The following is a 26,371-nucleotide window of genomic DNA, read 5'->3' on the forward strand; positions in this document are numbered from 1 at the left end:
TTTGTGGGTTTTTTGTTTTTTTTTTTTTGAGGGGAATAGGGTTGGGTTGTTGCTCACCACAGAAGAGAGCCAGCCAAGCCGGGAGCCGCCACATCCTGCCCATCGCCATCGCTGGAAAAAAACACCAAAACCACCCCAAAAATGAAAATGTACTTTTTTTCCCCCCCCACTTGACCCAAAACTGGCCCAAAAAGACTTTTTTCTACCCGATGGAAATTTCTCGCAACTCGCTTGGGGTCGAATCCTGCTTGACGCCCCCCCCCAACCCAATGACCCCCCAGTTGTCCCTGTATCCAACCCAACAATCCCTTCAACCCCCTTCTTGATGCCACCTCAACGACCCCATCGTTCCCATCAAAACCTTCCACAAAACTTCCAGAGGATGAAATCTCCCCCCACAAAAATCACCCAAATTTGGGTCAAAAAGGGGCCAAATAGCATGGACAACCCTTCCTTCCACTTTTTGGACGTTCTCAGAGCTGCCAATCCCCAACCGTCGCTCAACGTCTGTTGGGTTTCCCACCCAAGTTGTTGCACCCAACGGGGATTTACAAGATGGGTTTTATCTAAATCATCTCTCTCTGGGCTTGGGAGGGATTAAAAAAATTTTAAAAATAATTTTGTAGTCAATTTAACCCACCTGGGACTCCTGCTTGGTGGGTGAAGGCATCACCAACACCTTGTTTTGCTTAGATGGGACATAGCTGGGCTCACGCCCGAAAGGATGAGGTAAAATGCAATTAAAAAAAATGAAAAAAAAAAAAAGGAAAGGAAAACCCTTCCCAACCCCACATCGCTTACCGGCAGGCTCCGATCAGCGTCTCTCCTCGAAGCCCATGGACACGTGAGGATGGATGAAGAAAAAACTGCAGGGTTGGTCCCAAACTCTCCCTTTTTATAACCAGACGGGGCTTATCAGCGTTTTCCTGAGAATCTCCTTGCAGAGCTCCCCCTGAGAGCAGCAGGAGAAGGAATTGGCTCCGAAAAGGGCTGATTTCAGCTGATTCAGCAGAATCTCGTGGAATGGGACGGGGTAGGGACTGCCAAGCCTTGGCACGACCCAAGGAGGTCAGGTTATGAAACTGCCCCGGAGTTCCAAAGAATTGGAGATTCTGGTGCACGTTGGGGAGCCAGGACTTGAAAACGTGCAGCTGGTCTCCTTCGCCTGCGACGTTCTCCTTGCAAAAAGGCTGCTGAGGATGTTGCAATGGGTGCAGGACCCATCCAAGATGTCGGAATGGGTGCAGGACCCACAGGGGACATTGCAACGGGTGCAGGACCCATACGAGATGTTGGAATGGGTGCAGGATCCACACAAGATGTCAGAATGGGTGCAGGACCCACAGGGGACATTGTGATGGGTGCAGGACCCATACAAGATGTCAGAATGGGTGCAGGACCCATCCAAGATGTCGGAATGGGTACAGGACCCACAGGACACATTGCGAAGGGTGCAGGACCCACAGGGGATGTTGCAATGGGTGCAGGATCCAGACAAGATGTTGCAATGGGTGCAGGACCCACAGGAGACATTCTGATGGGTGCAGGATCCACAGGGGAAATTGTGATGAGTGCAGGACCCACAGGGGATGTTGCAATGGGTGCAGGACCCAGACAAGATGTTGCAATGGGTGCAGGATCCAGAAAAGATGTTGCAATGGGTGCAGGAACCACAGGAGACATTGCGATGGGTGCAGGACCCAGACAAGTTGTTGGAATGGGTGCAGGACCCACAGGAGACATTGCAATGGGTTCAGGACCCACAGGGGACATTGCAACTGGTGCAGGACCCACAGGGGACATTGTGATGGGTGCAGGACCCACACAAGATGTCAGAATGGGTGCAGGACCCACAGGGGACATTGCGACGGGTGCAGGACCCACAGGGGATGTTGCATGGGTGCAGGACCCACAGGAGACATTCTGATGGGTGCAGGATCCACAGGGGAAATTGTGATGAGTGCAGGACCCACAGGGGATGTTGCAATGGGTGCAGGACCCACAGGGGATGTTGCAATGGGTGCAGGATCCAGAAAAGATGTTGCAATGGGTGCAGGAACCACAGGAGACATTGCGATGGGTGCAGGACCCAGACAAGGTGTTGGAATGGGTGCAGGACCCACAGGAGACATTGCAATGGGTTCAGGACCCACAGGGGACATTGCAACTGGTGCAGGACCCACAGGGGACATTGTGATGGGTGCAGGACCCACACAAGATGTCAGAATGGGTGCAGGACCCACAGGGGACATTGCGACGGGTGCAGGACCCACAGGGGATGTTGCATGGGTGCAGGACCCACAGGAGACATTCTGATGGGTGCAGGATCCACAGGGGAAATTGTGATGAGTGCAGGACCCATACAACATGTTGCAATGGGTGCAGGACCCACAGGGGATGTTGCAATGGGTGCAGGATCCAGAAAAGATGTTGCAATGGGTGCAGGAACCACAGGAGACATTGCGATGGGTGCAGGACCCAGACAAGTTGTTGGAATGGGTGCAGGACCCACAGGAGACATTGCAATGGGTTCAGGACCCACAGGGGACATTGCAACTGGTGCAGGACCCACAGGGGACATTGTGATGGGTGCAGGACCCACACAAGATGTCAGAATGGGTGCAGGACCCACAGGAGACATTGCAACGGGTGCAGGACCCACAGGAGACATTCTGATGGGTGCAGGATCCACAGGGAAAATTGTGATGGGTGCAGGATCCATACGAGATGTTGCAATGGGTGCAGGACCCACAGGGGACATTGCGACGGGTGCAGGACCCACAGGGGACATTGCAACTGGTGCAGGACCCACAGGGGACATTGCGACGGGTGCAGGACCCACAACCATCCCCACTAATCTTATTGAATATTCCTTTGCTGCTGCAAATGCCTCCAGCTGAATAAATCCTGCCGCCCGCACGCCGTCCCCAGCACCCTTCCGAGCTTTTCACTCTTCCCCCCCCACCCCTGAGACCCCCCCAAAATTTCATCAACCCCCCCTGGAAACGACGCACCCGCAAAACACGTTTTGCCCAGTGACCCCCTTTTTGCTCCCTCCAGGGGGATCGAGGGGGGGGGAACTGGGTTTTTTTATTTTTTTTCGGAGATTCATCAGAAATTATTCCCCTTATGGGAATTCCTGGGAACTGCGTGTCTCCTTGCCAAAACCTTATCTGGGTTAAAAAAAAACCCAAAAAAGAAACATCAGGAGGAGCCAAATGTCTCCCGTGTCCCGAAATCTTCTTTTTCGGAAACCTCGAGGGGATTACGGATCCGCTTTGCTTTAATAGGCAGAAAGTTGGAGGATTCCACCGTGTTTACGGGGTGGGTTTTGGTTTTTTTTTCGTGGCGGAGGGCGGGCAGGAGGGCTGCGTGTTAAAAGAAGGGGCAGGATGCAACAGAAAACCCATTTTTTGGTGGCTGAGCTCGTGTCGGTGTCTCTTTTCTCCTCTTCCCACTTTTTCCCAGGGAAATCAGGACGCAGCGAGATAGCGAGGTAAGAGATTTTTATCCCCGCTGCGAGCATCCGTCGCTCCCTTAAACCCTCTCGCTTGAAATTGCTTAAATTGCACGGATGCGAGCAGTCGCTCTCCCTTCAATTGGCTTAAAATCGCACGAATCAAGCAGAAATTTTCCTGGAAAAAAAAAAAAAATTCAGTGCAAAGGATTGTCCTGCTCCAGATCCCGAGTTTGTTCTGCAAAATGCGCACGTGGGTGCTCAGCAAATCACCTCGTTCGCATCGTGCATCCTCTATCCTGCCTCAGTTTCTCTTTTTCCAGCCAGGAAAACACCTAGGTGGGTTTTTTTGGTTTTTTGGGTTTTTTTTTTTTACCAAAACCCCTCCAATTTATGCCTAGCTTTGCTCCGGGGGGTGATTCCCATAGGCAAGACCCCTGGGTTCGGTCCCCAGGTTGAGGCAAAAAAGGGTTAAAATACACTCGGGAAATCTGTTTTTTTCCCAACTTTCGGTCAGCAATGAAAAGAAAAACTTTCCTAGGCATGCACTTCTTTAAAAAATGGTCAAAATAATTCAACCCCAGCACGGCATGGGGCAAAAATGCCGTAAAAAGAGGTCGGGTGGTATTTTAATGAGAACCCTTTCACCTCCGGAACATCGTTGGGCTGCTTCATCAGTTTGTTGGGTGTTTGTTTGGGTTTTTTTTAATTTTTACAGATTTTTGACAATTTTGCAAGAGCTGGGATGAAGCCCTCTGTCGCTTTTCTGCTCCTGATGTTAGGTAGGTTTGAAAAAAAAAAATTTAAAAAAAATACAGTTTTTTTCTGAGGATGCTGCTAGATGGAAAACTCACGGGCGATGGTTGTTCCTGGGTTAATATTCTGCCTCCCATCTCTTTTCCAGGAGCTGTGATGAACGTCCAACCGGCGCAGGAAAAAGGTGGGTATTTGGGGTGCAGGGTCTTGCATTAATACATGCTATTTCCACCCAAAATGGCGTCGTTTAGTTTGGGAAGCGGGAAGGGAGCAGAGCTTCCTCGTGGCTACGTCGTGGGTATATGAAAATCAAACATTCTATTTTTTGCCCCGTTTGTCCTCAAATCTGTACCCTGTGCAATTCCCATGGGGCAATTCCCTTCAGCCCCGCTGTCACCCCAACCGTTGGGCACCCAAGAGAAGTCAACGCCATTTTTAGGTAATTTGGTGCAAAGCGGTCCCGTTTAAAATCAGGAATCCCAAATCTGGCAGGCTTCACCCCAAAATGCATGAGGTCCCCAATACCTCAGCCTCTGCCTTCCCGCAGCATCCCTGCTCTACCCCTACGGTCCGGAGCAGCACGACCAGAAGAACCCCAAACTTGACGATGGGTCATCAAAGAAGGTCTCCCTCGCCGTGCCCTTCACCTTCTACGGCAAGGAGTACCGATCCCTTTACGTACGTGAGCCAAAATTCCACTTCTTCCTTGCGTGTCTCTCCATTTTCCGATTTCACTCCCCTTTTGGGTTTTTTTTTGCTCCCTTTTCCAGTCCATTTTGTCACTTGCCCCTCAACAAAAATCTATCCGTCCATGGGGTTGACGTGGTTGCCTTAATAGCAGGTTTTTTTGTTGGTTGTTTTTTTTCTGGTGCATCAAAGCATCCTCGTATGGTTGGTGGGTCTTGGGAGGAGAACCACGCCCTTCCGGAGCAGTGGTTGGGAGGTCCATGGCCAAGTTGAGGTTGTTATACCCCACCCCTCGTTTTGCCAGAGCTGTAGATGCAATAACGACCTAAACACCTCCGATATGGTCGTAGAAATGCAGAAGTCAGTGGTGAGACCACATCTGGATCCCGTGTCCATCTCCAGGGTACCACAACCAAGTCAAGGCGTTGACCCCGTGATAGGGTTCCAACATAGGTTGCTGCCACCCTGGGCTTGACCCGGTGTCTTTTGCAGGTGAACAACAACGGTGTCATTTCCTTCGACACCCGGGTCAACCAATACACCCCCGACCCCTTCCCCCTGGCCGATGGACGCACCTTCGTGGCCCCATACTGGGCGGACGTGGACAACGTGAGGGGAGGGGATGTCTTCTACCGAGAGACCACTGACCCGACGCTGCTGGCACGCATCACCAAGGACATCAACCAATACTTCCCCAAGATCCCTTACACGGCCACGTGGGCTTTCGTGGCCACCTGGGACCACGTGGCCTACTACGGCTCTACCACCAATAAGGTAAGGGCCACGGTCATGACTTGATGGCCAGATAAGGTCACACGCATGAAAAATTAGTTAATCCCGCCCTGACTAGGTGCAGAGACAAGCACGTGGCCACAGGCGGGTGCGTTTTGGAGAGCAAAGCGAATCATGGCCTCAAATCCATCACCGATTCGGTGGCTGAAGATCTAGAGAAGCCGAAACCAGAGCTCCGCTGCAGGTGCTCAATTGGTTGACCTTCGCAACCCATTCGTTTGCTCTCGCAACCCATGTGTTGGCCTTATGACCTGCTCATTGGCTTTCGTGACCCACTTCTTGTCCTTATGACCCATTTGCTGGCCCTGCAACCCTTTTGTTGGCCTCACATTCCATTCGTTGGCCTTCACGACCCACTCGTTGGCCTTCACGACCCACTTGTTGGCCTTCACGACCCACTTGTTGGCCTTCACGACCCACTCGTTGACCTTTGCGACCCACTCATTGGCCTTCATGACCCACTTGTTGGCCTTTGCAATCTATTTGTTGGTCTCATGACCCATTTGTTGGCTTTACAACCTATTTGATGGCGTTTGTGACCTCTTTCTTGGCCTTCACGTTCCGTTCCTGGCCTTCACGACCCATTCGTTGGCCTTCATGACCCAGCCACTGGTCCTTGCCACCCATTCATGTGCCTTCGTGACTTTGGAGGTGAGCGTGTGTCCTCTGGTCCCTCTGTCCTACCTGCCAGCCCTGCATGGATACACAAACCCCATGGAGCTCCCCAACTACCCTTAGTCATCCAGACATCACATCCAAACTTTTACTCCCCAATTAATTCACATTTTTTTTCTGTGTTGAAAGCCAGTTTTTCCACTACACTGTTCCTCTGGCCACCTCATGCCGAGAAAGAGGTTGTGGTAGAGCACCAAAAGTACTCGTCTGAAGGTAGAAACCAAAAAACCAACCTGATTGGGCCATACCTCACCAAGAGAGCTTCCTTGCACAGCTCCGGGCAAAAAGTCTACACCCCCGTGCAGCCCTCAGGGTCAAATCCCATCCCTACCTGCTCATCCCACCACTGACAGTGTCATCTCCTCCTTCCTTTTTGCAGGGCAACACCTTCCAAGCCATCCTGACCACCGACACCAAGACGTCCTTCATCATCCTCAACTATTGGGATATCCAGTGGACTACCGGGGCGGCAAGTGACGGTGACGCTGAAACAGGTCTCGGAGGCACCCCGGCCCACGTACGTGGGGTTGAAGGAAAAAGCAGAGGGAAAAGGGACAAGCTGAGGAATGGGGGAGGACGTTGACCGGTAATGTTTTTTTGAGATAACACCAGATTTGCTGAAGGAAGGACTTTGGCCCACAACATTTTTGGGGAAAAAAACACTGCAGGTAGGACTTTGGCCCGTAATTTTTTTGGTAGAAGACGATACCGAAGATAGGTTGGCCCATAATGGTTTTGGGGGACGCCACCAAGTTCATCCGAGACTGGAAGTCGTCCTCTACCATTTTGGGGGACAACAATGTCAATGCTAGGATGGTGAGCCACAATATTTTGGGGGGAAAACACCAGGTTCACTCATAGTAGGAGGTTGTCCCATATCGTCTTCTGGGGACAAAGATGATGAAGGTCAGAGATCGGCCCGTGACATTTTTGGGAGGACAACGCGAGGTTTGCCGAAGGTAGGAGGTTGGCCTGTTGTGGTTTTGGGGATGACATCAGGTTCACCAAAGGTCGGAGGTTGGCCCCGACACTTTTTGGTGACGAGAATGTTGAAGATCGGAGGTTGGCCCGTAACATTTTGGGGGGACACCACCAGGTTCCCTGAAGATTGGAGGTTGGCTCGTAACGGTTTTTTTGGGGACACCACCGCCAACAGTAAGAGGTTGTCCCACTCCTGGGTGGGTTTAACCCTCTGAATCCTCCATTTTGACCCCTTTTCCAGGCCGGCTTCAACAGCGGAGATGAAACCAATTTCTACAACATCCCTGGCTCCCAGACTGATGCCATCATCAACATCACCAAGACCTCCAACGTCAACGTCCCAGGGCGTTGGGTCTTCCAAGTCGATAACTTTAAGGTGACGGGTGTCCCCACGGAGGTGCCCGAGGTCGCCAACAGCAACAACTGCTGGTTGTAGGTTGGGGTTTTGGGGTGGAAACCTAAAAAAAGAAAAAAAAAAAGGGAGAATTTGAGAATTGCTCGGAAAAGCGTTTCCTCCTCTTGAGTTCTTGGTTTCTCCCCGCAGATAAATCAAAGCGTCCGAGGCGGAAGGACCGTCCCCGTCGTCCCCGTCCCCATCATCCCCCATCACACGCGGAGGACGAGGTCGCCCAGCGGGACGCGTCGAGCGATAAAATTGGGATACGGGAGCAATAAAATTGCAGCTGAGACATGGCGGCTCCTGCGTCGTCTTCATTTCTCACGCGTGGCCGTGCGCTTTGAGGAGGTTTTGGGCCAGGCGTGCATCAATTCATCTTTTTTTTTGGCCTCTTTGTGCATTAATTTTTTTTTTTTTTGCACTGTATGTGCATGAATTTATGATTTTTAGCCTTTTGCATACACGAATATATGGGGCGGTTGTCTGTATACACAAATTAATGATTTATTGCCCTCTGTGTCCATGAATTTATGATTTATTTTTTTTTAACATCACGCATGCTTTTATGACTTTTTGCCCTCTGCAGGCATAAATTTATGATTTTCTTTGCCCGTCTCTTCATGAATTTGTGATTTTTTTTGTGCTCTGTGGGCACAAATTTATGATTTTTTTACATCTCTCCGTGCGTTTATGATTTTTTTATGTCTGTGTGCACAAATTTATGATTTATTGCCCTCTGTGCATGAATTCATTACTTTTTTCACTCTGTGCATATATTTATGGGTTTTTTGCCTCTGTGTGTGTGAATTTATGATTTTTTTTATTTGAGCTGTACAGATTTATGAAGTTTTGCTTTCTGCTTGCACGAATTTATGATTTTTTTTCCCTCTGTGTGCACAAATGGCTGGGTTTTGCCCTCTGTGTGCATAAATTTATCATTTTTTGCCCTCTATGAGCACAGATTTATGATTTTTTTGCACTCTATGTGCATGAAATATGTTTTTTGCCGGTGTGCATGATTTTTTTGTGCTCCATGCACAACTTAATAATTTCTTGTACTCTGTGTCATGCATTTATGATTTTTTCTCCCTCTTTTGCAGACAATGCCAAAAAACTATTTCCAAATGCTCTGGGATCATTTTATTTGTAATAATCCTGGATTTTTTCTCCCATTTATGGGCATTTTCCTGTAGGGATGTGAGGTCAGGATTGCACCAAGAGCCCAAGTGACTAATTTTGGCAAAAAATACAAATTTTACGGGAAAAAAAATCACCTAAAACCCCACAAATTTGGGATTTTTTCCCTAAAGAGGAATATTTTTCCATAAAGGGGAATTTTTTTCCCTAAAGAGAAAGTGTTTTTGCACAACGCACAAGTGCACGACACGTGCACGCTGCACACGACACTTGGGGTGCCCACAACACGCTAGCGTGCGCAGCAGAACACGCGTGCACACACAACACGCTACACGCTAATGTCCATGACACACCTTTGCACGTCAACGCACACGTGCACTACACACAACACGTGCGTGCAACACAACTCTCAACACGCATGCACTACACATGACACATGTGCAACACATGTCAACACACTAGGTGTGCACACACGTGCACTACACACATCACGTGCGTGCAACAACACAACACAACGCACACTAGGTGTGTGCATGTGCACAACACACATTTGCACACCACGCAACACGTGTGCAACGCAACACGTGTGCAACACAACACTCAACACACGAAGTGTGCACATATGTGCGCTACACACAACACACGTGCAACACAACACGTCAACACAGCCTAGGAGGGCACACTAGGTGTGACCACGTGCGCAACCTATGTGTGCAACTCAACACTCGACACTCACTAGGTGTGCACACGGCGTGCACAACATGTGTGCACACAACGCGACGCTCGCTACGCGTGGCCACATGTGCACAACGCACATCTGCATACCACACAACACATGTGCAACACAACACATGCGCAACACAACACACATGTGCAACACAACACTCAACGCACACGAGGTGTGCACGCATGTGCACAACACACAAACGCACAACACACAACACCCCCCCCCCATGCTCTTACATGACACAACACACACAACTTGGCACAAACACCCCCAAAATGTCACACCCACAACACACTCCGACACAACACAACACACACAACACACAATTTGGCACAAACACCCCCAAAATGTCGCACTCACAACACGCTCCGACACAACACAACACACAACCTCCCCCCCCCCCCCCCCCCACCCCGGCCCTATTCGTCATCCCCCAAAAGGGACTTTTTTTGAAAAAAACCCTCCCTCCTCCCCCTCTTTTTCCTTTATTTTGCCTTTTTTTGGCCCATTAACGCACCCCATTTCTGCAGAAAAATATCCCCACCCTTTTGTACCCCTCGCCCCCGCTTGTAATTTTGGGGCAATTTCAACCACACCGGCAAAAAATAAAAAAATCCCTATTTAGTAATTCAGACCTTTTTTGCCATTTGCATCAACCCCTGGCCCAGCTTTAATCAAAACAATGTTTTCCTCCCCATTTTCACCTTTTTTTCTCGCCAAAAATGATGTCAAAGCGCTGGGTGGGTCGGTCCCCTGGGGCTGTCTGTATTTGTCTTTTTTTTTTTCCCCTTTTCTGCAAAAAATTATAAAGGGAGAAGCAGCAGTCGCCTGCCCCGGCGTTGCTTTTGGCATTTGCATCGAGGATTTGAGGACAAAAACAGAGATTTTGGGGCCCGGATAAAAACCAGAGGCAGGTAAGGTTAAATATATATAAAAATAAATATATTTCTTTCCAGAAAAGAGCGTGAAGTGTGAAAGTACGTCTGGAAATTCCTCAAATATCCCCCCAGCCTTGGTTTTTTTCATGGTAGTAGCTGAATTTGACCATTTCTGGGGGGATACTGGGGGGGGAAATGGGGAGGAAGGGGAAGAAAAAGAGGGGAAAAGGGGAGGAAAGGGAAAAAGAGGGAAGAAAGGGAAAAGGAAAAAGTAGGAAAAAGAGAAAAAAGAGGGGATTTGGGAGGGGAAGAGAGAAAAGGGAAAAATGGGGCAAAAAATAAACAAGGGAAATAGGGAAAAAGAGGAAGAATGGGAAAGGGAAAAAGGAGGAAAAGGAGAAAAAGGGGATTTGGGGGAAAAAGGGGATTTGGGGGGAAAGAGAGAAAAGGGAAAAATAGGGCAAAATAAACAAGGGAAAAGGGGGGAAAAGGGAAAATGGGAAAAAGGAGGAAAGGGGGGAAGAAAAAGAGAGGAAAGGGTAAAAAGGAAAAGAGGGAAAAGGAAAAAAGGGAAAAGGGGAGGAAGTGGGGAAACAGGTAAAAAAGAGGGAGGAAAGGGGGAAAAAGCAAATATGCTCAGAGGGGAGTTGAATTTTTTAAAAATTTGAGGACCCAAATCTATTATCCTGGGTCGGTTTCCATGGAGATGTGAAGTGATGGGGGGGGGGGCGGTCCTTGGATGGGGGAGGACACGTGTAAATGTCCCCCAAAAAAGCAGATTTGGGGACAGGTGTAAGTGCAATAAAATAATGACTCTGGGGATGAGTATGAGTGAAAAAAACAGATTTTGGGGGGTGAGTGTGAGTGCAAAAACTAGAATTTTGGGGCAAGTGCAATAAAACACTTACTTTGTGGATGAGTGCAAGGGCAAAACCCACAGATTTTTGGGGGATGCGTGCGAATTCGAATGGAATAAAATGTTAAATTTTGGGACATGTGCAAGTGCAATAAACCTCAGAATTTTGGGCCATGGGCAAACAGAAATGCAATTTTAAAAAAAAACAAAAACAAACCAGAGAATTTGATCTTTTTCTTACCTTCATGCAGCCATGGATGGCAACCCGGGCCGGGGAAAAGTTGACGTGCCTCTGCGGGTCTGGACCGTCGTGTTATGGGGTGAGTTCAAACAGGATGGAGAAATGCATCATAACCTGTAAAATTCACCCCCCAAAAAACATGAATTGCCTCAAAATAAGATTTTTCCAGTCCAAGAGGCCATATTTCGCACCCCAAAAGCTCATCTTTTGCCCGGGGAATTAATTGCTATTTCTTCAAATTGCTATTTCTTCAAATTGATAGTCCTCTCCATCGATACTCCTTCAAAATAATTTCTTCAATTCAATATTTTTTCAAATTGACAGACCGTATTTCTCCAACTTGATAAGCCATCAAATCAAGTCCGTCAAATAGTCCATCAAATCAATAGCCCATCAAATCAATGTTAATTAAAATGGTTATTTCTCCAAAATAATATCCCATCAAATCAATAGTCCACCAAATCAAGAGTCCACCAAATGAAGAGTCCATCAAATCAATGTTAATTAAAATGGTTATTTCTCCAAAATAATATCCCATCAAATCAAGAGTCCATCAAATCAAGAGTCCATCAAATCAATGTTAATTAAAATGGTTATTTCTCCAAAATAATATCCCATCAAATCAATAGTCCATCAAATCAAGAGTCCGTCAAATCAATAGCCCATCAAATCAATGTTAATTAAAATGGTTATTTCTCCAAAATAATATCCCATCAAATCAATAGTCCATCAAATCAATAGTCCATCAAATCAAGAGTCCATCAAATCAAGAGTCCATCAAATCAATGTTAACTAAAATGGTTATTTCTCCAAAACAATATCCCGTCAAATCAATAGCCCACCACATCGCTATTCCTTATCCTCCAAGATTAAATCGGGTGCCACCTCAACCCCAACTTGAGTCTTGGTCCCCAGCTAGGGTTGCCCAATCCGACTTTATGGATGATGAAGGCACTGATGGCAAATTCTCCTCTTCCTCGGGCTTTTCTAGGTGTTTTTTACTTGCTCAACGTCGCTGCGTCGGCTCCACATCACCTGGGGGAAGACTTTGTGGTGGCCTACATGCAAAACGGTTTGCAGCAGACCCTCAACAGCGACTTCAAGCTGCTCATCACAGGTTATTCGCCCTTCACGTCTGTCACCATCTCCATGAAGAAGCCGGGCTTGAGGATGACGGTGCAGGTGACCACAGGCCAAACCATCCTGGTGAAGGTCCCACCTCAAGCGGAGATGGTGGGAAGTAAAACCTTTGACAACACCGTGGTGGTGAGGGCCAACAACGCCATCTCCTTGGTGATGGTCAATGAGAAACCCACCTCGGTTGACTCAGCCGTGGTCTACCCGGTGCACAACTGGGGCACAGAGTACCATGTCGTGACACCCAACGTGGGCACCGACCGCTATGGCGAGTTCGTGGTGGCCGCCTGGGACGAGCCCACCGTGGTTGACGTCCACCTCAAAGCCGCGGTGACCTACCAAGGCCGGTCTTACCCCCGGGGCTCAGTTCTCTCCATCAGACTGGAGCCCTTCCAAGCAGCCCAGCTCCAAAGCCCATCTGATATGTCCGGCACGAGGATCGTGGCGCAAAAACCCGTAGCCGTCTTCACTGGCCACACTTGCTTGGCCAGGTTCGCCCACTGCGACCATTTGGTGGAGCAGCTCCAACCTCTTTCCAGCTGGGGCACCACCTTCATCGTGCCGCCGTTGCCTTTCGAGACTCAGTCTGACATCGTCTACGTCTCCACCTCCCAGCCGACGCGAGTGGAGTCTCAACACGGGGTGACCAAGTCCGTTCGGGAGCTACGGCCCAGCCGGTCAACGCTCTACGGACTCCAAGCCTTAAATACCTTGTACCTCTCTGCCAACGCTGGCATCCAGGTCATTTTTTTTGCCGACGGAGGTAATAAAGATGCCATCTTTTACGACCCGTTTTTTATGACCATCCCAGATGTCTCCAGCTACTGCCACTCCTACAAAATCTTTGCCCTGGAGGGTTACGATAATTACGCCCTGCTGATCGCCAAAACCTCGGAGACATCCGGGTTGATGCTCAACAAAACGCCGTTGAGAAACGTCGCGTGGAAACCTGTCCCGGGCACCGATTACTCGTGGGCCGGGCAGAGTTTGGGCGGTCATTTTGCCGTCCATACGGTGGAGCACAAGACGTCTCCCTTTGGATTGCTCAGCGTAGGGATTCGGGAGCAAAAAGCCTACGGGTCGGCAGCTGTTTGCGACAGCGGTGAGTGTCCCGTGGCCACCTCCAGCCCCTTTAACCCCCTTTTTGCTTCCCTCCTGCAAGGCAAACCCACGCATTTTTAGGAGTCAAAATTTTGTCCTCCGAGCCGGGTGCCTATAACATCCCCTTTCCATCTCTGTAGCTGATAAACGCGGAGCTCGCATCTAGAAAAGTATCTAAAATTAGCTGTTTTGAGCTGAAACTCAAGATTTTGTCGTGGAGCACAAGGATAGGCGGGTCTAAAAGGGGGTAATTAATCCAACATGGCTTTGGCCCATTTTAGGAAAGGCTATTACTTCTATAAATATAGCATCTATCAATAACCTATAAAGAAATAATCTATAATTAAACAATCAATGAAAGGAGCTTCAAGTGTTCAACCAAGATGTTCAAGTCTAAGCTTAAGGTGGATAAACCCACCCAGGATAAATTTTAATCAGTAAATCAATCAGCTGTAATTAAACAATCAATGAAAGGAGCCTCAAGTGATCAACCCCGATGTTCAAGTCTAAGCTTAAGGTGGCTAAACCCACCTGGGATAAATTTTAATCTATAAATTATCTGTAAATCAATCATCTGTAATTAAACAGTCAATGAAAGGAGCCTCAAGTGATCAACCCAGATGTTCAAGTCTAAGCTTAAGGTGGATAAACCCACCCAGGATAAATTTTAATCAGTAAATCAATCAGCTGTAATTAAACAATCAATGAAAGGAGCCTCAAGCGATCAATCCAGATGTTCCAAGTCTAAGCTTAAGGTGGCTAAACCCACCCGGGATAAATTTTAATCTATAAATTATCTGTAAATCAATCATCTGTAATTAAACAGTCAATGAAAAGAGCCTCAAGCGATCAACCCAGATGTCCAAATAATCATTGTGTGATTTTTTTCCAGATCCCTGCCAGCTCGTCCAATGCCGCGCGAAGGAGACGTGCAAGATGGAGAAGGGGGAGGCGGTGTGCGTGCACGACTACATGGGAACCTGCATGGGGTCGCAGTCCCTGCAATACCACACCTTCGACGGGATGACCGTGGACATCCGGGGCGGTTGCACCTACACCATCGCCAAGTATTGCGGCAACGATCCCACCCTGGTGCCGTTCGTCGTGGAGGAGAAGAAGAGCGAAGGCGATTTGAAGGAGTGGTTGACCCACATCTACGTGTACTCCTACAACATCTCCATCCACATCGGAGAGGGAGGTAAAATCCAGGTAGGTTTTTCCAGGCCGTGGCAGCGTTATTCTGGAGAAAGCCTTTTGTGCCAAGTGGAAGCGGATAAAACATTGTGGCGGGCGAGGCTGAAATTAAAAAATGAGGAGAAGCACAGAAACCACGGAGTATTGGGAAATTTTGCGTTACAAATCAAGACGTGGCAAAGGAGAGGGTACTTTGCACACGACTCGAGGTGTCTTTAATTAAAGCATGCTTGCTTTTTGGTTAGCATCAAGGAAAAGGCAATTTTAAGGGTGCAACTCTACTGTAAGCCTGGATTTATCCATGGGGTGTGCTAGCCATGGAGATCTACCACAAAAAGGGAGTCTAAGCGAGCCGAAAGTCCATTTTACAAGGTTAGACGAGGTTTCTCCCAGCCGTAGAGTTCAGTGGTCTTAACATAAACGAGATTTTAAGCTCAGAATTTGAAGGAGATGGTTTTCCCATGACACATTTGGGGTTTGATCTTTTCCCGCTAAAGCCTATTGCGTATCTACAGCAAAATGGCTGGTTTATGCTGATAATTGCTTCTTCCTGAAAGAAATTTCTCTTTCTGACTGTACCTAGATGCTTTTTGGGGGTTGTGAACTCTCAGCAAAGCCACCCCCCGATGAGATTTAATCCTTCTTTTTCTCCTTTCCCCCAAGGTCAACAACAAACCCACCAACCTACCAGCCACCCTGGAAGCGGGGAAGATCCAGATCTCCCAAAACGAGGGTCGGACCATCCTGCAAACGGATTTTGGGCTGCAGGTGACCTACGATGAAGACTGGGCCATAATGGTGGCGGTGCCCAGCAGTTATTTTGGGGGCACCTGTGGACTCTGCGGCAACTTCAACGAGGACTCGGAGGACGAGGTGACACTTTCTGATGGAGCTCAGGCTTCCAGCGTGGAGGATTGGGCTGAGAGCTGGCGAGATCCCTCCTGCCAAGATGATTGTGAAGACCAGGAGACGCTGCAGGACACAGCAGGCTGCGGTGAGTTCAGATGGAAGGGGTCCCTAAGCATTTTGGGGGGAAAAAGAAGGGGATCCACACAGGGATCTGGCCACGGGTGCCTGAGAGCTGCTGCCCAGCCCACCAAGTTGATGCTTGTAGGCGTCAACTTAACCAACATTGGGGAAGGATTGTGTTGCTCTTTTCATGCCAAACCACCCCAAAATGCACCTTATCTGACTTCAGATGTCCGTAACACACAAAATTATGGGGGGCAGGTTCCTGAGGGCCACGTCCACGGGGTCTCGGTGAGTCTGAATCACTTTTGGACATCAACTGACCCAACGTAGGAGCCTGACGTCCCTCTAAGGAAAGCGCTGAGCTCATCCCTTGTGTTGCCCTTTTTTTTGAGACCTTCTTCTCCCACAGCTCAGAAATGCCCCCAAAACAGCCACTTCGAAGCCTGCGGCACGGCGTGCCCCCCCACCTGCACCGACCCCAAAGCCCCCGCGTCCTGCGGCGAGCCGTGCACGGCCGGCTGCCGGTGCAACGAGGGCTTCGTCCTCCACAACGACTCCTGCGTCCCGGTGGAGACCTGCGGTTGTTTCCACAACGGTCGGTCCTACAAGGTCAGGGAGGAATTTTGGGAGGACGGGAGTTGCCAGAGCCGGTGCCGATGCGAGGCAGGGGGGAAGGTGGCTTGCAAGAAGGCTGGGTGCAAAGCCCACGAGAAATGCGTCACGGTTGACGGCGTCCCCAAGTGCCAGGCGAACAAGTATTTTACCTGCATCGGGACGGGCGACCCTCACTACACGACCTTCGACGGGTTGAAATACGACTTCCAAGGGACTTGCATCTACCAGTTCGCGGCCCTCTGCACCCAGGACCCCAAACTGGTCCCCTTCACCGTCAAGGTGGAGAACAACAACCGGGGCAGCAAAGCCGTGTCCTTCACCAAAGCCGTCACGTTGGAGGTCTACGGCAACGTCATCAGCATGAGCCAGGAGCATCCGCGCAAGGTCAAGGTAGGACCTCGTGCAGCTTGCATCTAAACTGCTTATTTGCTATGTTTTCCCCCCAAATCGCCCTTTTTTTCCTCATGCGCACCGCTGTGGAAGCATCGGTTTCTGTCTGCCATCTCCAGAGGGAGCCCTGAGCAGCTAGTTTGGATTTAAACACCTTATTTTTAAACACTTAAAGAAGTTCGTATAAAAAAAAAGAAAAAAAATCAACCTACAATTTGTTTATGGTGTCCTAGAAACAGCCAATTTTCGCTCTGGCAGACTAAGCGAGTGAAAAATATCCATGAATAATAGCAAAAATACTTCCACATTCAAAAGCATCCACTTTGCTTGACGTCTTCGGCTTCCTTTTTTTGCTCCCACGAGGCTTTCTGAGTTTATATTTCCTTTCTTCCTGACAGCTGCAGACTGACTCAATTAATTTGGGAAAGGTCCAATTCCTGCCTCGTTTTAGCCAAAGTGTTGCACAAAAGGGTTAGCTACAACTTTTCCTGTATTTCTCTCGCTGAACAATAATATTTTCCACTTAATATAGAACCCTACGCCTGGAAATCCTCTTCATGCGAAAGGTTTTTGCAGAAACACCTGAATCTCAAGCGATTTGCATTTTTTATGGAAATTCTCCTCATATGAAGTGTTGACCTAAAACACCCCAAACTCGACTGATTTGAATTTGCCCAGAAATCCTCCCCGTGCAAAGGGGTTTGCAAAAATGCCCAAATCTCAAGGGATTTGCATTGGTTTTACAGAAACACCCAAATCCTGAGTAATTTGCATTTGCCTGGAAATCCATGGGTTTTGCAGAAACCCCCAAATCTCAAGCAATTTGCGTTTTGTCCAGAAATTCTCCCTACGCAAAGTGTTGACCAATACCACCCCAAACTTGACTAATTCGAATTTGCCTGGAAATTCTCCCCGTGCAAAGGGTTTTGCAAAAATGCCCAAATCTCAACTGATTCGCACTTGCACGGAAATCTTCCCCGCGCGAAAGGTTTTGCAAAAAAACCCCCAAACCGCCCCAAAACTCGAGCGGGTTGCGTGAGCCGTTGGCTAACGGTGCCACCGCCGCCCCCTCCACCTTCTCCAGGTCAACGGCATCTTCGTGGAGCTCCCGTTCACCCAGAAGGACCAGTTCGAGCTCTACCACAGCGGCGTCCACGGCTTCGCCCGCACCGCCTTCGGCATGCGGGTGAGCTTCGACTGGTACAGCTACGCCCGCGTCATCCTCCCCGAAGACTACGCCGGCGCCGTCTGCGGCCTCTGCGGCAACGCCAACCGCGACGCCGGCGACGACTTCATCACCCGCGACGGTAAACGGGCGGCGGATGAAATCCAGTTGGCCGATAGCTGGAAGGTGGGAGACGTCCCCGGTTGCTCGGCCGGTTGCGTGGGGGATTGCCCGGTGTGCGACGAGAAGCGGAAAGAGCTCTACCGCGGCGACGGCTATTGCGGGGTGATCGCCAAAACCGGGGGGCCCTTCCGGGCTTGCCATGACGTCATCGACCCCACGCCTTTCCTTGAGGATTGCGCTTTCGACGCCTGCCACTACAAAGGCCACCGGGACACTTTGTGCAAAGCCATCGCCGCCTACGTGACGGAATGCCAGAGCCGTGGCGTCAACGTGGAGCAGTGGAGGACGCCGCCCTTCTGCGGTGAGCGGGGCCAGAAGGGGATTCCCACCACCCCCACCCCCCACGCTTGGCCATAAAAATAAGTTTTTGAGCCCAACTGCCCGCTCTTGGCTTTGCTTAGAGCCAATGGAAACACAAAACGCTTCCAAAATTGGGTTTATTTGCCCTTTTGTCCAACATCGCCTTGCGATGCAATTAGCTTATCCTCTCCCTCCCCAGCACCAAGGCCAAACGATGAGTTAACATGCAAATATGGATGTGGGGAAATCCTCTCCAACTTGGTTCCAAAGCAAAATTAATTCCTTCCTTCACGCAACGGTGTGAAATAAATCCCCATTGCCTTCCAGATTCTTCCTTGATGCAAGGAAGGGGAATGCAAAGTCAGTCCCCGTCGCTCTTCAGAGCGATATTGATGCTCAACCACTCAAGAATTGTTCGAATTTGCACCCTAGGCTTTGGGCTGATGAAAAAATAGGATTTATCTGCCCCGTTTTCAACCATTCCTTCCAGAAAAAAATATTTTATCCTCTCCCTCTACAGCCCCGAGGCCAAATGATGAGTTTAGATGCAAATACGGAGGGGGGAAAATTTCCTCCAACTCATCTCCAAAGCAAAATTTGTTCCTCCTTCATGCAATAGAGCAAAATAAATCAGTATTGCCCTCCGCGTTCCTCCTTCATGCAAGGAAAGGGAATGCAAAATAAATCCCTATTGCCTGCCACGTATTTTATTAATGCAAGGAAGGGGAATGCAAAATAAATGCCCATCGCCCTCCACGTATTTTATTAATGCAAGGAAGGGGAATGCAAAATAAATGCCCATCGCCCTCCACGTATTTTATTAATGCAAGGAAAGGGAATGCAAAATAAATCCTTGTTACCCACCACATATTTTATTAGTGCAAGGAAGGGGAATACAAAATAAATCCCCATCGCCTGCCACGTATTTTATTAATGTAAGGAAGGGGAATGCAAAATAAATGCCCATCGCCCTCCACGTATTTTATTAATGCAAGGAAGGGGAATGCAAAATAAATCCCCATCGCCCGCCACGTATTTTATTAATGCAAGGAAGGGGAATGCAAAATAAATCCCCATCGCCCGCCACGTATTTTATTAATGCAAGGAAAGGGAATGCAAAATAAATCCCCTTCACCCTCCAGAGTGATACTGATGGTCCCCCACCAAGGACTTGCTTGCACCTGCCCCCCCCAAACTCCATTGCAACGATGGAAATACTCACCCTGACGCTTCCAGCCGCAAATCCAAGCTGGGCTCCCTAATTTTTCTCCTCCGTTTCACGCAGGTCCCTCCTGCCCCCCTCATTCTCACTACGAGCTCTGCGGCAGCAGCTGCCCGGCCACGTGCCGGGTCCGAGCCGTCCCCCCCGAGGGCTGCGCGTCGGTGCCGTGCACCGAAGGTTGCTTCTGCGACGGGGGCTTCGTCCTCAGCGGCGACGAATGCGTGCCGGCGGGCGAGTGCGGTTGCGAGCACCGGGACCGCTACTACAAGAAGGGGGAGGATTTCTACGCCTCGTGCCGGGAGAGGTGCCGTTGCAAAGCCAACGGGGCGGTGGAGTGCGAGGAGGTCTTCTGCAGCGCCCACGAGGAGTGTCGAGTAGAGGACGGGGTGCTGGGGTGTTACCCCGCCGGTTACGGGCGGTTGGTGGTCTCCGGCGACCCGCACTATGTGACGTTCGACGGGAGAGCCTTCGACCTCCAGGGCTCCTGCACCTACGTCTTGGCGCGGGTCTGCAAGCCGGAGCGGCGGCTGACGAATTTTTCGGTGGTTTTGGAGCACGACGTGGGCGGTCGGGGTAACGTGGCGCTGATGAAGAAGGTGGTCATCTCCATCCACGGGTACACGGTCGGCATGGAGAGGGGAAAGAAGTGGGAGGTGACGGTAAGTTGGGAGGGGTCTCGCGCGGGCGAAATCCCTCGGCGCGGTCATCCGTGCAAAATCCCTCGTGTCCAAAATCCTTCGGTGCATGCGTGCATGCAAAACCGCCCGGTGCACGCATGCAAACTTGCCCGGTGCATGCATGCAAAATCCGCCGATCCAGAATTCGGGATGTCTGTGTCCGCTGGTGCGACATCCCCTGGTGCGCGCGTGCGTGCCAAACCTCCCTGGCGCACGCATGCGTGCAAACCCCTCCCCATCCTTTGTGCCCATCCCAGGTGGACGGGGAGCGCTACACGCTGCCGCTGGTGACGGAGGACAAGAAGCTACGGATCGGCCAAGAAGGCAACAACGTCGTCCTCCAGTCGGCCGCTGGGCTCCGGCTCCTCTACAACGCGGCCACCTACCTCCTCGTCACCATCCCCGACTCCTACCGGGGTCGCGTGTGCGGACTGGGGGGCAACTACAACGGGGACCCCGGTGACGATTTCCAGCTGCCCGGCGGTTCCCTGGCGCAGAGCACCGAGGAATTCGTTACCTCCTGGAAGACGCCGGTGAAGGACCGAGCGTGTACCGACGGCTGCCACGGCAAGGCTTGCCCCGCGTGCGACGCCGCCGACGCCGCTCCCTACGGCGCCGGCGATTCCTGTGGGCTCATCCGGGATCCGGCGGGACCTTTTGGGTCTTGTCACCCACGGGTGAGCCCGGTGGAGTATTTCAACCATTGCGTCCATGACGTCTGCGCCGCCAACGGCGCGCAGGACATCCTGTGCCAAAGCCTCCAAGCCTACGTCGCCGCTTGCCAAGCCGCTGGGGCCGAGATCGGCAGGTGGAGAACGACCACTTTTTGCCGTAAGTGCTCTGGAATAAACTCCGTGGAGCCACTTCAGCTCCTGTTTTCCTCCAAAGTCACGTTTTTCCCCCTGAAAAAAATCCTCCACTTTTGCCACGCTTGCAATTTCCTGCTTTTGAGGCAAACTCACCTTCACTGTCTGGACCAAGACGACATACGAATGACCTGTGTAATATCACTCAAGGCTGCTTTTTGCTTAACTCCCTCCCAAAATCTATCAAATAGCCCAGAAATTATTTTTAAACCTCCCCCTGAAAAGCTCAATTTGGGGCTTCAATCACCTATTTCCCACGCAAAACCCCCTGGAAGAAAGAAATTCCAGCTTCCCACCTCCAAAACTCCAATGAGTTCGAGATGGACATCCCTCTACTTTGCCTCGAGGTGCTTAGTGCTACACAGATGCTTTAACTTGGATGTTAAAAGCGGGATTCAATTGGCTTAACACCTTTTGGAGCCATCAGAGATGCCCAAGACCATTGGTCAGCCATGGGGATGCTCCACTGGGTGCGGGAAAAATGGTCATAATTTTTGGGGGGGGTAATAATGGTACTTCTCTCTTTTTTTTTTCTTTTTCCAGCCCTCTCCTGCCCGCCGCATAGTCACTATGAGCTCTGCACCCGTACCTGTGACTTCACCTGCGCCAGCCTATCCGTGCCAGCCCCATGTAGCTGGACGTGCTTTGAGGGCTGCCAGTGCGATGACGGTTACCTCTTCGATGGAGAAGCCTGCGTGTCCCTGGAGCAGTGCGGCTGCATGCACCAGGGACGGTATTTCAAGGTAAGGTTGACCATCGAGGCAGTTTTGGTGGAAATCAGGTTGAGGAAGGAATGTGGGGTGGGTTGTCCCATCTGGGTGATGCAACTGGTTTGGCAATTCGGTCTTCTAATGAGGTGGGTTGTCCTAACTAGATGATGGAACTGGTTTGTGGCCTCAATCTTTGATGAGGAGTTGGGTCGTCCCATTGATGGAACTGGTTTGTGGCCTCAATCTTTGATGAGGAGTTGGGTCGTCCCATTGAGTTGATGCAACTAACTTTGGGTCTCAATCTTCAGTGAGGTAGGCTGTCCCATCTAGATGATGCAACAGGTTTGGGGACTCATTTGGTGAGGTTGGTTGTCCCATCTAGATGATGGACTGGGTTTGGGGATTCCGTCTTTGATGAGGTTGGTTGTCCCGCTTAGTCAATGTAACCGGTTTTGGGACTCGACCTTCAATGAGGTGGGTTGCGACTTCATTTTAAGGACACACGTCTAAAATAATGCAGTTAATAACATCCTAAAATGCGCATTTTGCTGTGCTGGACCAGGGGAAAAAGGACAATCAGTCCACTGAGTTTCACAAATTCCACCAAATCCACCTCATGGTTTTTCTTCCTCTCTCTGGGATTTCTTCCCTGCTTGAAGGTGGGAAATTCCTCCCCAAATTTGGAGATGCTGTCCATGTGGATTAACCTCTGAGCCTTTCCTTTCCAGGCGGGCGAGACCATCATCTCCAGCAACTGCTCCAAGAAATGCAATTGCCACCTCTCCCAGGGACTCGTTTGTGAGGACATACGGTGTCCGCCGGACGAGGTCTGTGCCACGCGGGACGGGGTACAGCAGTGCGTCAGGCGGGAAGGTCAGTGCCGGGTCTCCCCGGGGGCCACCTTGACCACGTTTGATGGCGCCGGTGGAAAGCTCCTGGCCAGCGGCACCTACAAAGTCGCCGCCCTTTGCGACGAGCAGTCGCCCAACTGGTTCAAGGTGGTGGTGGATGTCAGCGAGTGCCGGGATGACAGCATCCCGGCTGCCGTGGCCGTCTTCATCTTCTTCCGCGAAGCTTTCATCACTGTGAATAACAACATGGAGGTGTGGGTAAGTCGAGGTAGGGGACGGGCAACCCTTGCGGATGAGCAAGTCGAGTAATTCAATTAAGACGTGGAATTGGGGTGGGATTTATCTCCTCTTCCCTTTGTCGCTCTTAGGCGTTCAACCCAACGATAACTTTGTGCCGTACTATTTTTACGGGGCGGTCTTGGATATTTTTAACCCATTTTTGGCGTTTTGCCTCGCTGCAGGTGAATGGTCTTTTCACCCGCCTTCCAACTGCGGTGTCCGATGCCATCTCCTTGAGCGCGGTGGCGGGGAACATCACCGTCTCCCATACGTCAGGGATGGATGTGGTCTTCAGCCCCAACGGGGAGGTGACGGTGACCGTAGGGGCCTCCTTGGTCAACCGACTCTGCGCTCCCTGTGGCAACTTCAATGGCGACCCCAGCGATGACCTGAAGCTGCCTGATGGCCGGACCGTGAGGAACATCGCAGAGGTTGTCGATGCCTGGAAAGCCAGGGATTTTGCGGGATGGTGAGTGACCCCAAAAGACCCACCACCCCCTCCCAAACCAAACCATGGGTTGATATTTTTTTAAGCCTGGGCAAGCAAGAGGGTAGGGAACAACCTCCGTGGGGCATCGACGGGTTGGGCTTAGGCGGCATCCGGAAAGGACTTCTCCATCTTCTTTGGTTTCATCCACAGTGACTGACACACACAAACCCAAGGAAATTATTCTGGTAAGTGACTCTTGTCCTTCTTTGCTGTCACATCTCACACTACAAATGCTCCTGCAGCCCCACGGTTGGATAAGGCTTAGTTTGTTCGACCCTCCCTAATTAATTACCTGAATAATTGGGGGTTTCTGGCGCCTCAGCATGGGCCAGACTTAGACGCGTATGAGGAGTAGACACCCGAAGCCTTAGCTTCGATGTCGGCCATCCCGTACGAAACGGCTGTCGACCAAAATCACGACACCCGGGGAAGTTTTCTCTGTAGAAAGAAAAACTGAGCCAAGATCAAGCTGAAAAAAAAAAATAGTTCTTTGGTGTCTCATGGGATGCCTTCTACTTCGCTAAGCTGCTCGGGTTTGTCCCCATGAGAAGCAGAGTCAAATATAGAGTGAGTGCTGAATTTAGATAGGTTACACCAAGTATAGAATGGTCTTGCTGAATATAGGGTAATTTTGCCCAATATAAAATAATCTTGCTGAACACAGGGCCTTCTTGCAAAATACCGAGCCATTTTGCCGAATATAGGACAACTTTGGCAAATATAGGGTGATCTTGCCAAATACAGCGCAATCTTGCCAAATACAGCGCAATCTTGCCAAATACAGCGCAATCTTGCCGAATATAGCGTGATCCAGCTGAATATAGGGCCATCATGACAAATATAGAGCAATCGTGCTGAATATAAGGTGATCTTGCCGAATATAGGTTGCTCTTGCTGAATATAAGTTGCTCTTGTTGAACAGAGTGATTTTGCCAAATAATGAGTGATCTTCCCCAGTATAGAGCCTTTTTGCCAAATATAACTATTTTGCCTAATATAGAGCCTTTATGCCCAATTTAGAGCCATTTTTCCCACTACAGAGCCATTTTACTGAACCAATATAGAACCATTTTCCCCAATATAGAGCCATTTTGCCCACTATAGAGCCTTTTTGCCCAATTTAGAGCCATTTTACTGAACCAATATAGAGCCGTTTTGCCCACTATAGAGCCATTTTACTGAACCAATTTAGAGCCATTTTGCCCAATTAAGAGCCATTTTGCCCAATATAGAGCCGTTTTGCCCACTATAGAGCCATTTTGCCCAATTTAGAGCCATTTACTGAACCAATATAGAGCTGTTTTGCCCACTATAGAGCCATTTTACTGAACCAATTTAGAGCCATTTTGCCCACTATAGAGCCATTTTGCTCACTATAGAGCCTTTTTGCCCAATTTAGAGCCATTTTACTGAACCAATTTAGAGCCATTTTACTGAACCAATATAGAGCCATTTTGCCCACTATAGAGCCTTTTTGCCCAATATAGAGCCATTTTCCCCAGTATAGAGCCTTTTTGCCCACTATAGAGCCATGTTGCCCAATATAGAACCATTTTGCCTAGTATAGAGCCATTTTGCCCACTATAGAGCCATCTTACTGAACCAATATAGAGCCTTTTTGCCCACTATAGAGCCATTTTGCCCACTATAGAGCCATCTTACTGAACCAATATAGAGCCATTTTGCCCACTATAGAGCCTTTTTGCCCAATTTAGAGCCATTTTACTGAACCAATTTAGAGCCATTTTGCCTAGTATAGAGCCATTTTGCCCACTACAGAGCCATTTTTACTGAACACAGAGCAACCCCAAAGCCACCACTACAGGGCAACGAAGATCTCCCCAACGTCCATTCCACCTCCACCTTCCGCTTGCTTCCCCGCACACCTCGCCCTGGTGCCCCCACCGCCTTCCCCTCGCTCCACCACCTTCCCCAGCCCCTCCGCATCGCTCTGCCTGTCCTGCACGGCACCTCCCCACCACCGCCTAACACCAAAACGTGCCGTAACCCAACCATTTAACCCTTGCTTCCCCTCTGCTGCTGGCTACGAGGATGCTCCCGAGGGAAATCGGACAAAGTCGCAACGACAGGGTGGTGGGTGGGGAGGTAACTGCAATTTTTTGGCGACATCCATGACGTGGTAGACGAAGCCAACAACGCCGCCAGGCTCGGAAATTTTTTGAGCGCAATCCCACACCCGAGGGCAAGACCGGCCCCATAAAAACACGGTGGCGCTGAGCAAAACTCACCTTTCGGGAAGGGGAAGACGCAACGTTCTGCGATGACGAGGGTGAGGAAGGGCTGTTGGTTCCTCTTCAAAGGGGGGGGCCCTGACGGCTGCCCATGTTTCGTCTCTTTCAGCCGTGCCTCCAACCTCGTGCGGATGGAAGTGGAAGCCCCCGTCTACCCTATGCAGTAGGCGAAACCACGCGGGGGGGGGACTGACGCGAGAGGACCATGTCCCGCACTTCTTGTAAATACTTCTTTGGAGGTTTTCATGCCTCTCGAGGCACAAACCGGCATCTCAGGTTGAGTTTCTGCAAGCGCAGAAGGAAAACCAGCACTGAGCTATGATGGGCGCCTACAGCAGCAGGTGGCATGGCCTCAAATACCTGCAAAAAAAAAGGGCGAAACG

At 50.1% G+C, this 26,371-nt stretch overlaps 2 protein-coding genes across 2 annotated transcripts in view; one reads left to right on the forward strand and one right to left on the reverse strand.

Moving 5' to 3' along the window:
• The window catches only part of ZAN (zonadhesin), a gene marked incomplete at its 3' end in the record, with an annotated part of 22,595 nt that extends 22,486 nt beyond the window's left edge, over positions 1-109 (reverse strand). The window contains exon 1 of the mRNA XM_010571480.1: positions 58-109. Coding sequence (XP_010569782.1) covers positions 58-109 — 52 coding nt within the window. The remainder of the gene's footprint in view (positions 1-57) is intronic.
• A 4,093-nt stretch (positions 110-4,202) lies between these two features.
• Positions 4,203-26,155, forward strand: LOC104834292 (IgGFc-binding protein-like). Its single transcript, XM_010571482.1, has 17 exons — positions 4,203-4,239; positions 4,362-4,397; positions 4,761-4,891; positions 5,393-5,674; positions 6,747-6,884; positions 7,590-7,724; positions 7,893-8,093; positions 12,500-13,823; positions 14,715-15,031; positions 15,680-16,010; positions 16,398-16,638; positions 20,168-20,522; positions 20,798-21,371; positions 21,950-22,149; positions 22,845-23,225; positions 23,429-23,715; positions 26,098-26,155. The coding sequence occupies exons 1-17, from the start codon at positions 4,203-4,205 to the stop codon at positions 26,153-26,155; spliced, it is 5,028 nt and encodes a 1,675-aa protein (XP_010569784.1).
• The last annotated feature ends 216 nt before the right edge of the window (positions 26,156-26,371 follow it).

The sequence above is a fragment of the Haliaeetus leucocephalus genome, unplaced genomic scaffold (assembly GCF_000737465.1).
Source record: "Haliaeetus leucocephalus isolate CR32 unplaced genomic scaffold, Haliaeetus_leucocephalus-4.0 Scaffold330, whole genome shotgun sequence".
Lineage (NCBI taxonomy): Eukaryota > Metazoa > Chordata > Aves > Accipitriformes > Accipitridae > Haliaeetus > Haliaeetus leucocephalus.

What these genes read in the sequence shown, in the direction of transcription:
- LOC104834292 (XM_010571482.1), top strand. Translation starts at nt 4,203, where the DNA reads ATGAAGCCCTCTGTCGCTTTTCTGCTCCTGATGTTAG. An exon ending in GAGAACGACCACTTTTTGCC is followed by an intron (nt 21,372 to 21,949) that starts GTAAGTGCTCTG and finishes TTCTTTTTCCAG; the next exon opens with CCCTCTCCTGCCCGCCGCAT. An exon ending in ATAACAACATGGAGGTGTGG is followed by an intron (nt 23,226 to 23,428) that starts GTAAGTCGAGGT and finishes GCCTCGCTGCAG; the next exon opens with GTGAATGGTCTTTTCACCCG.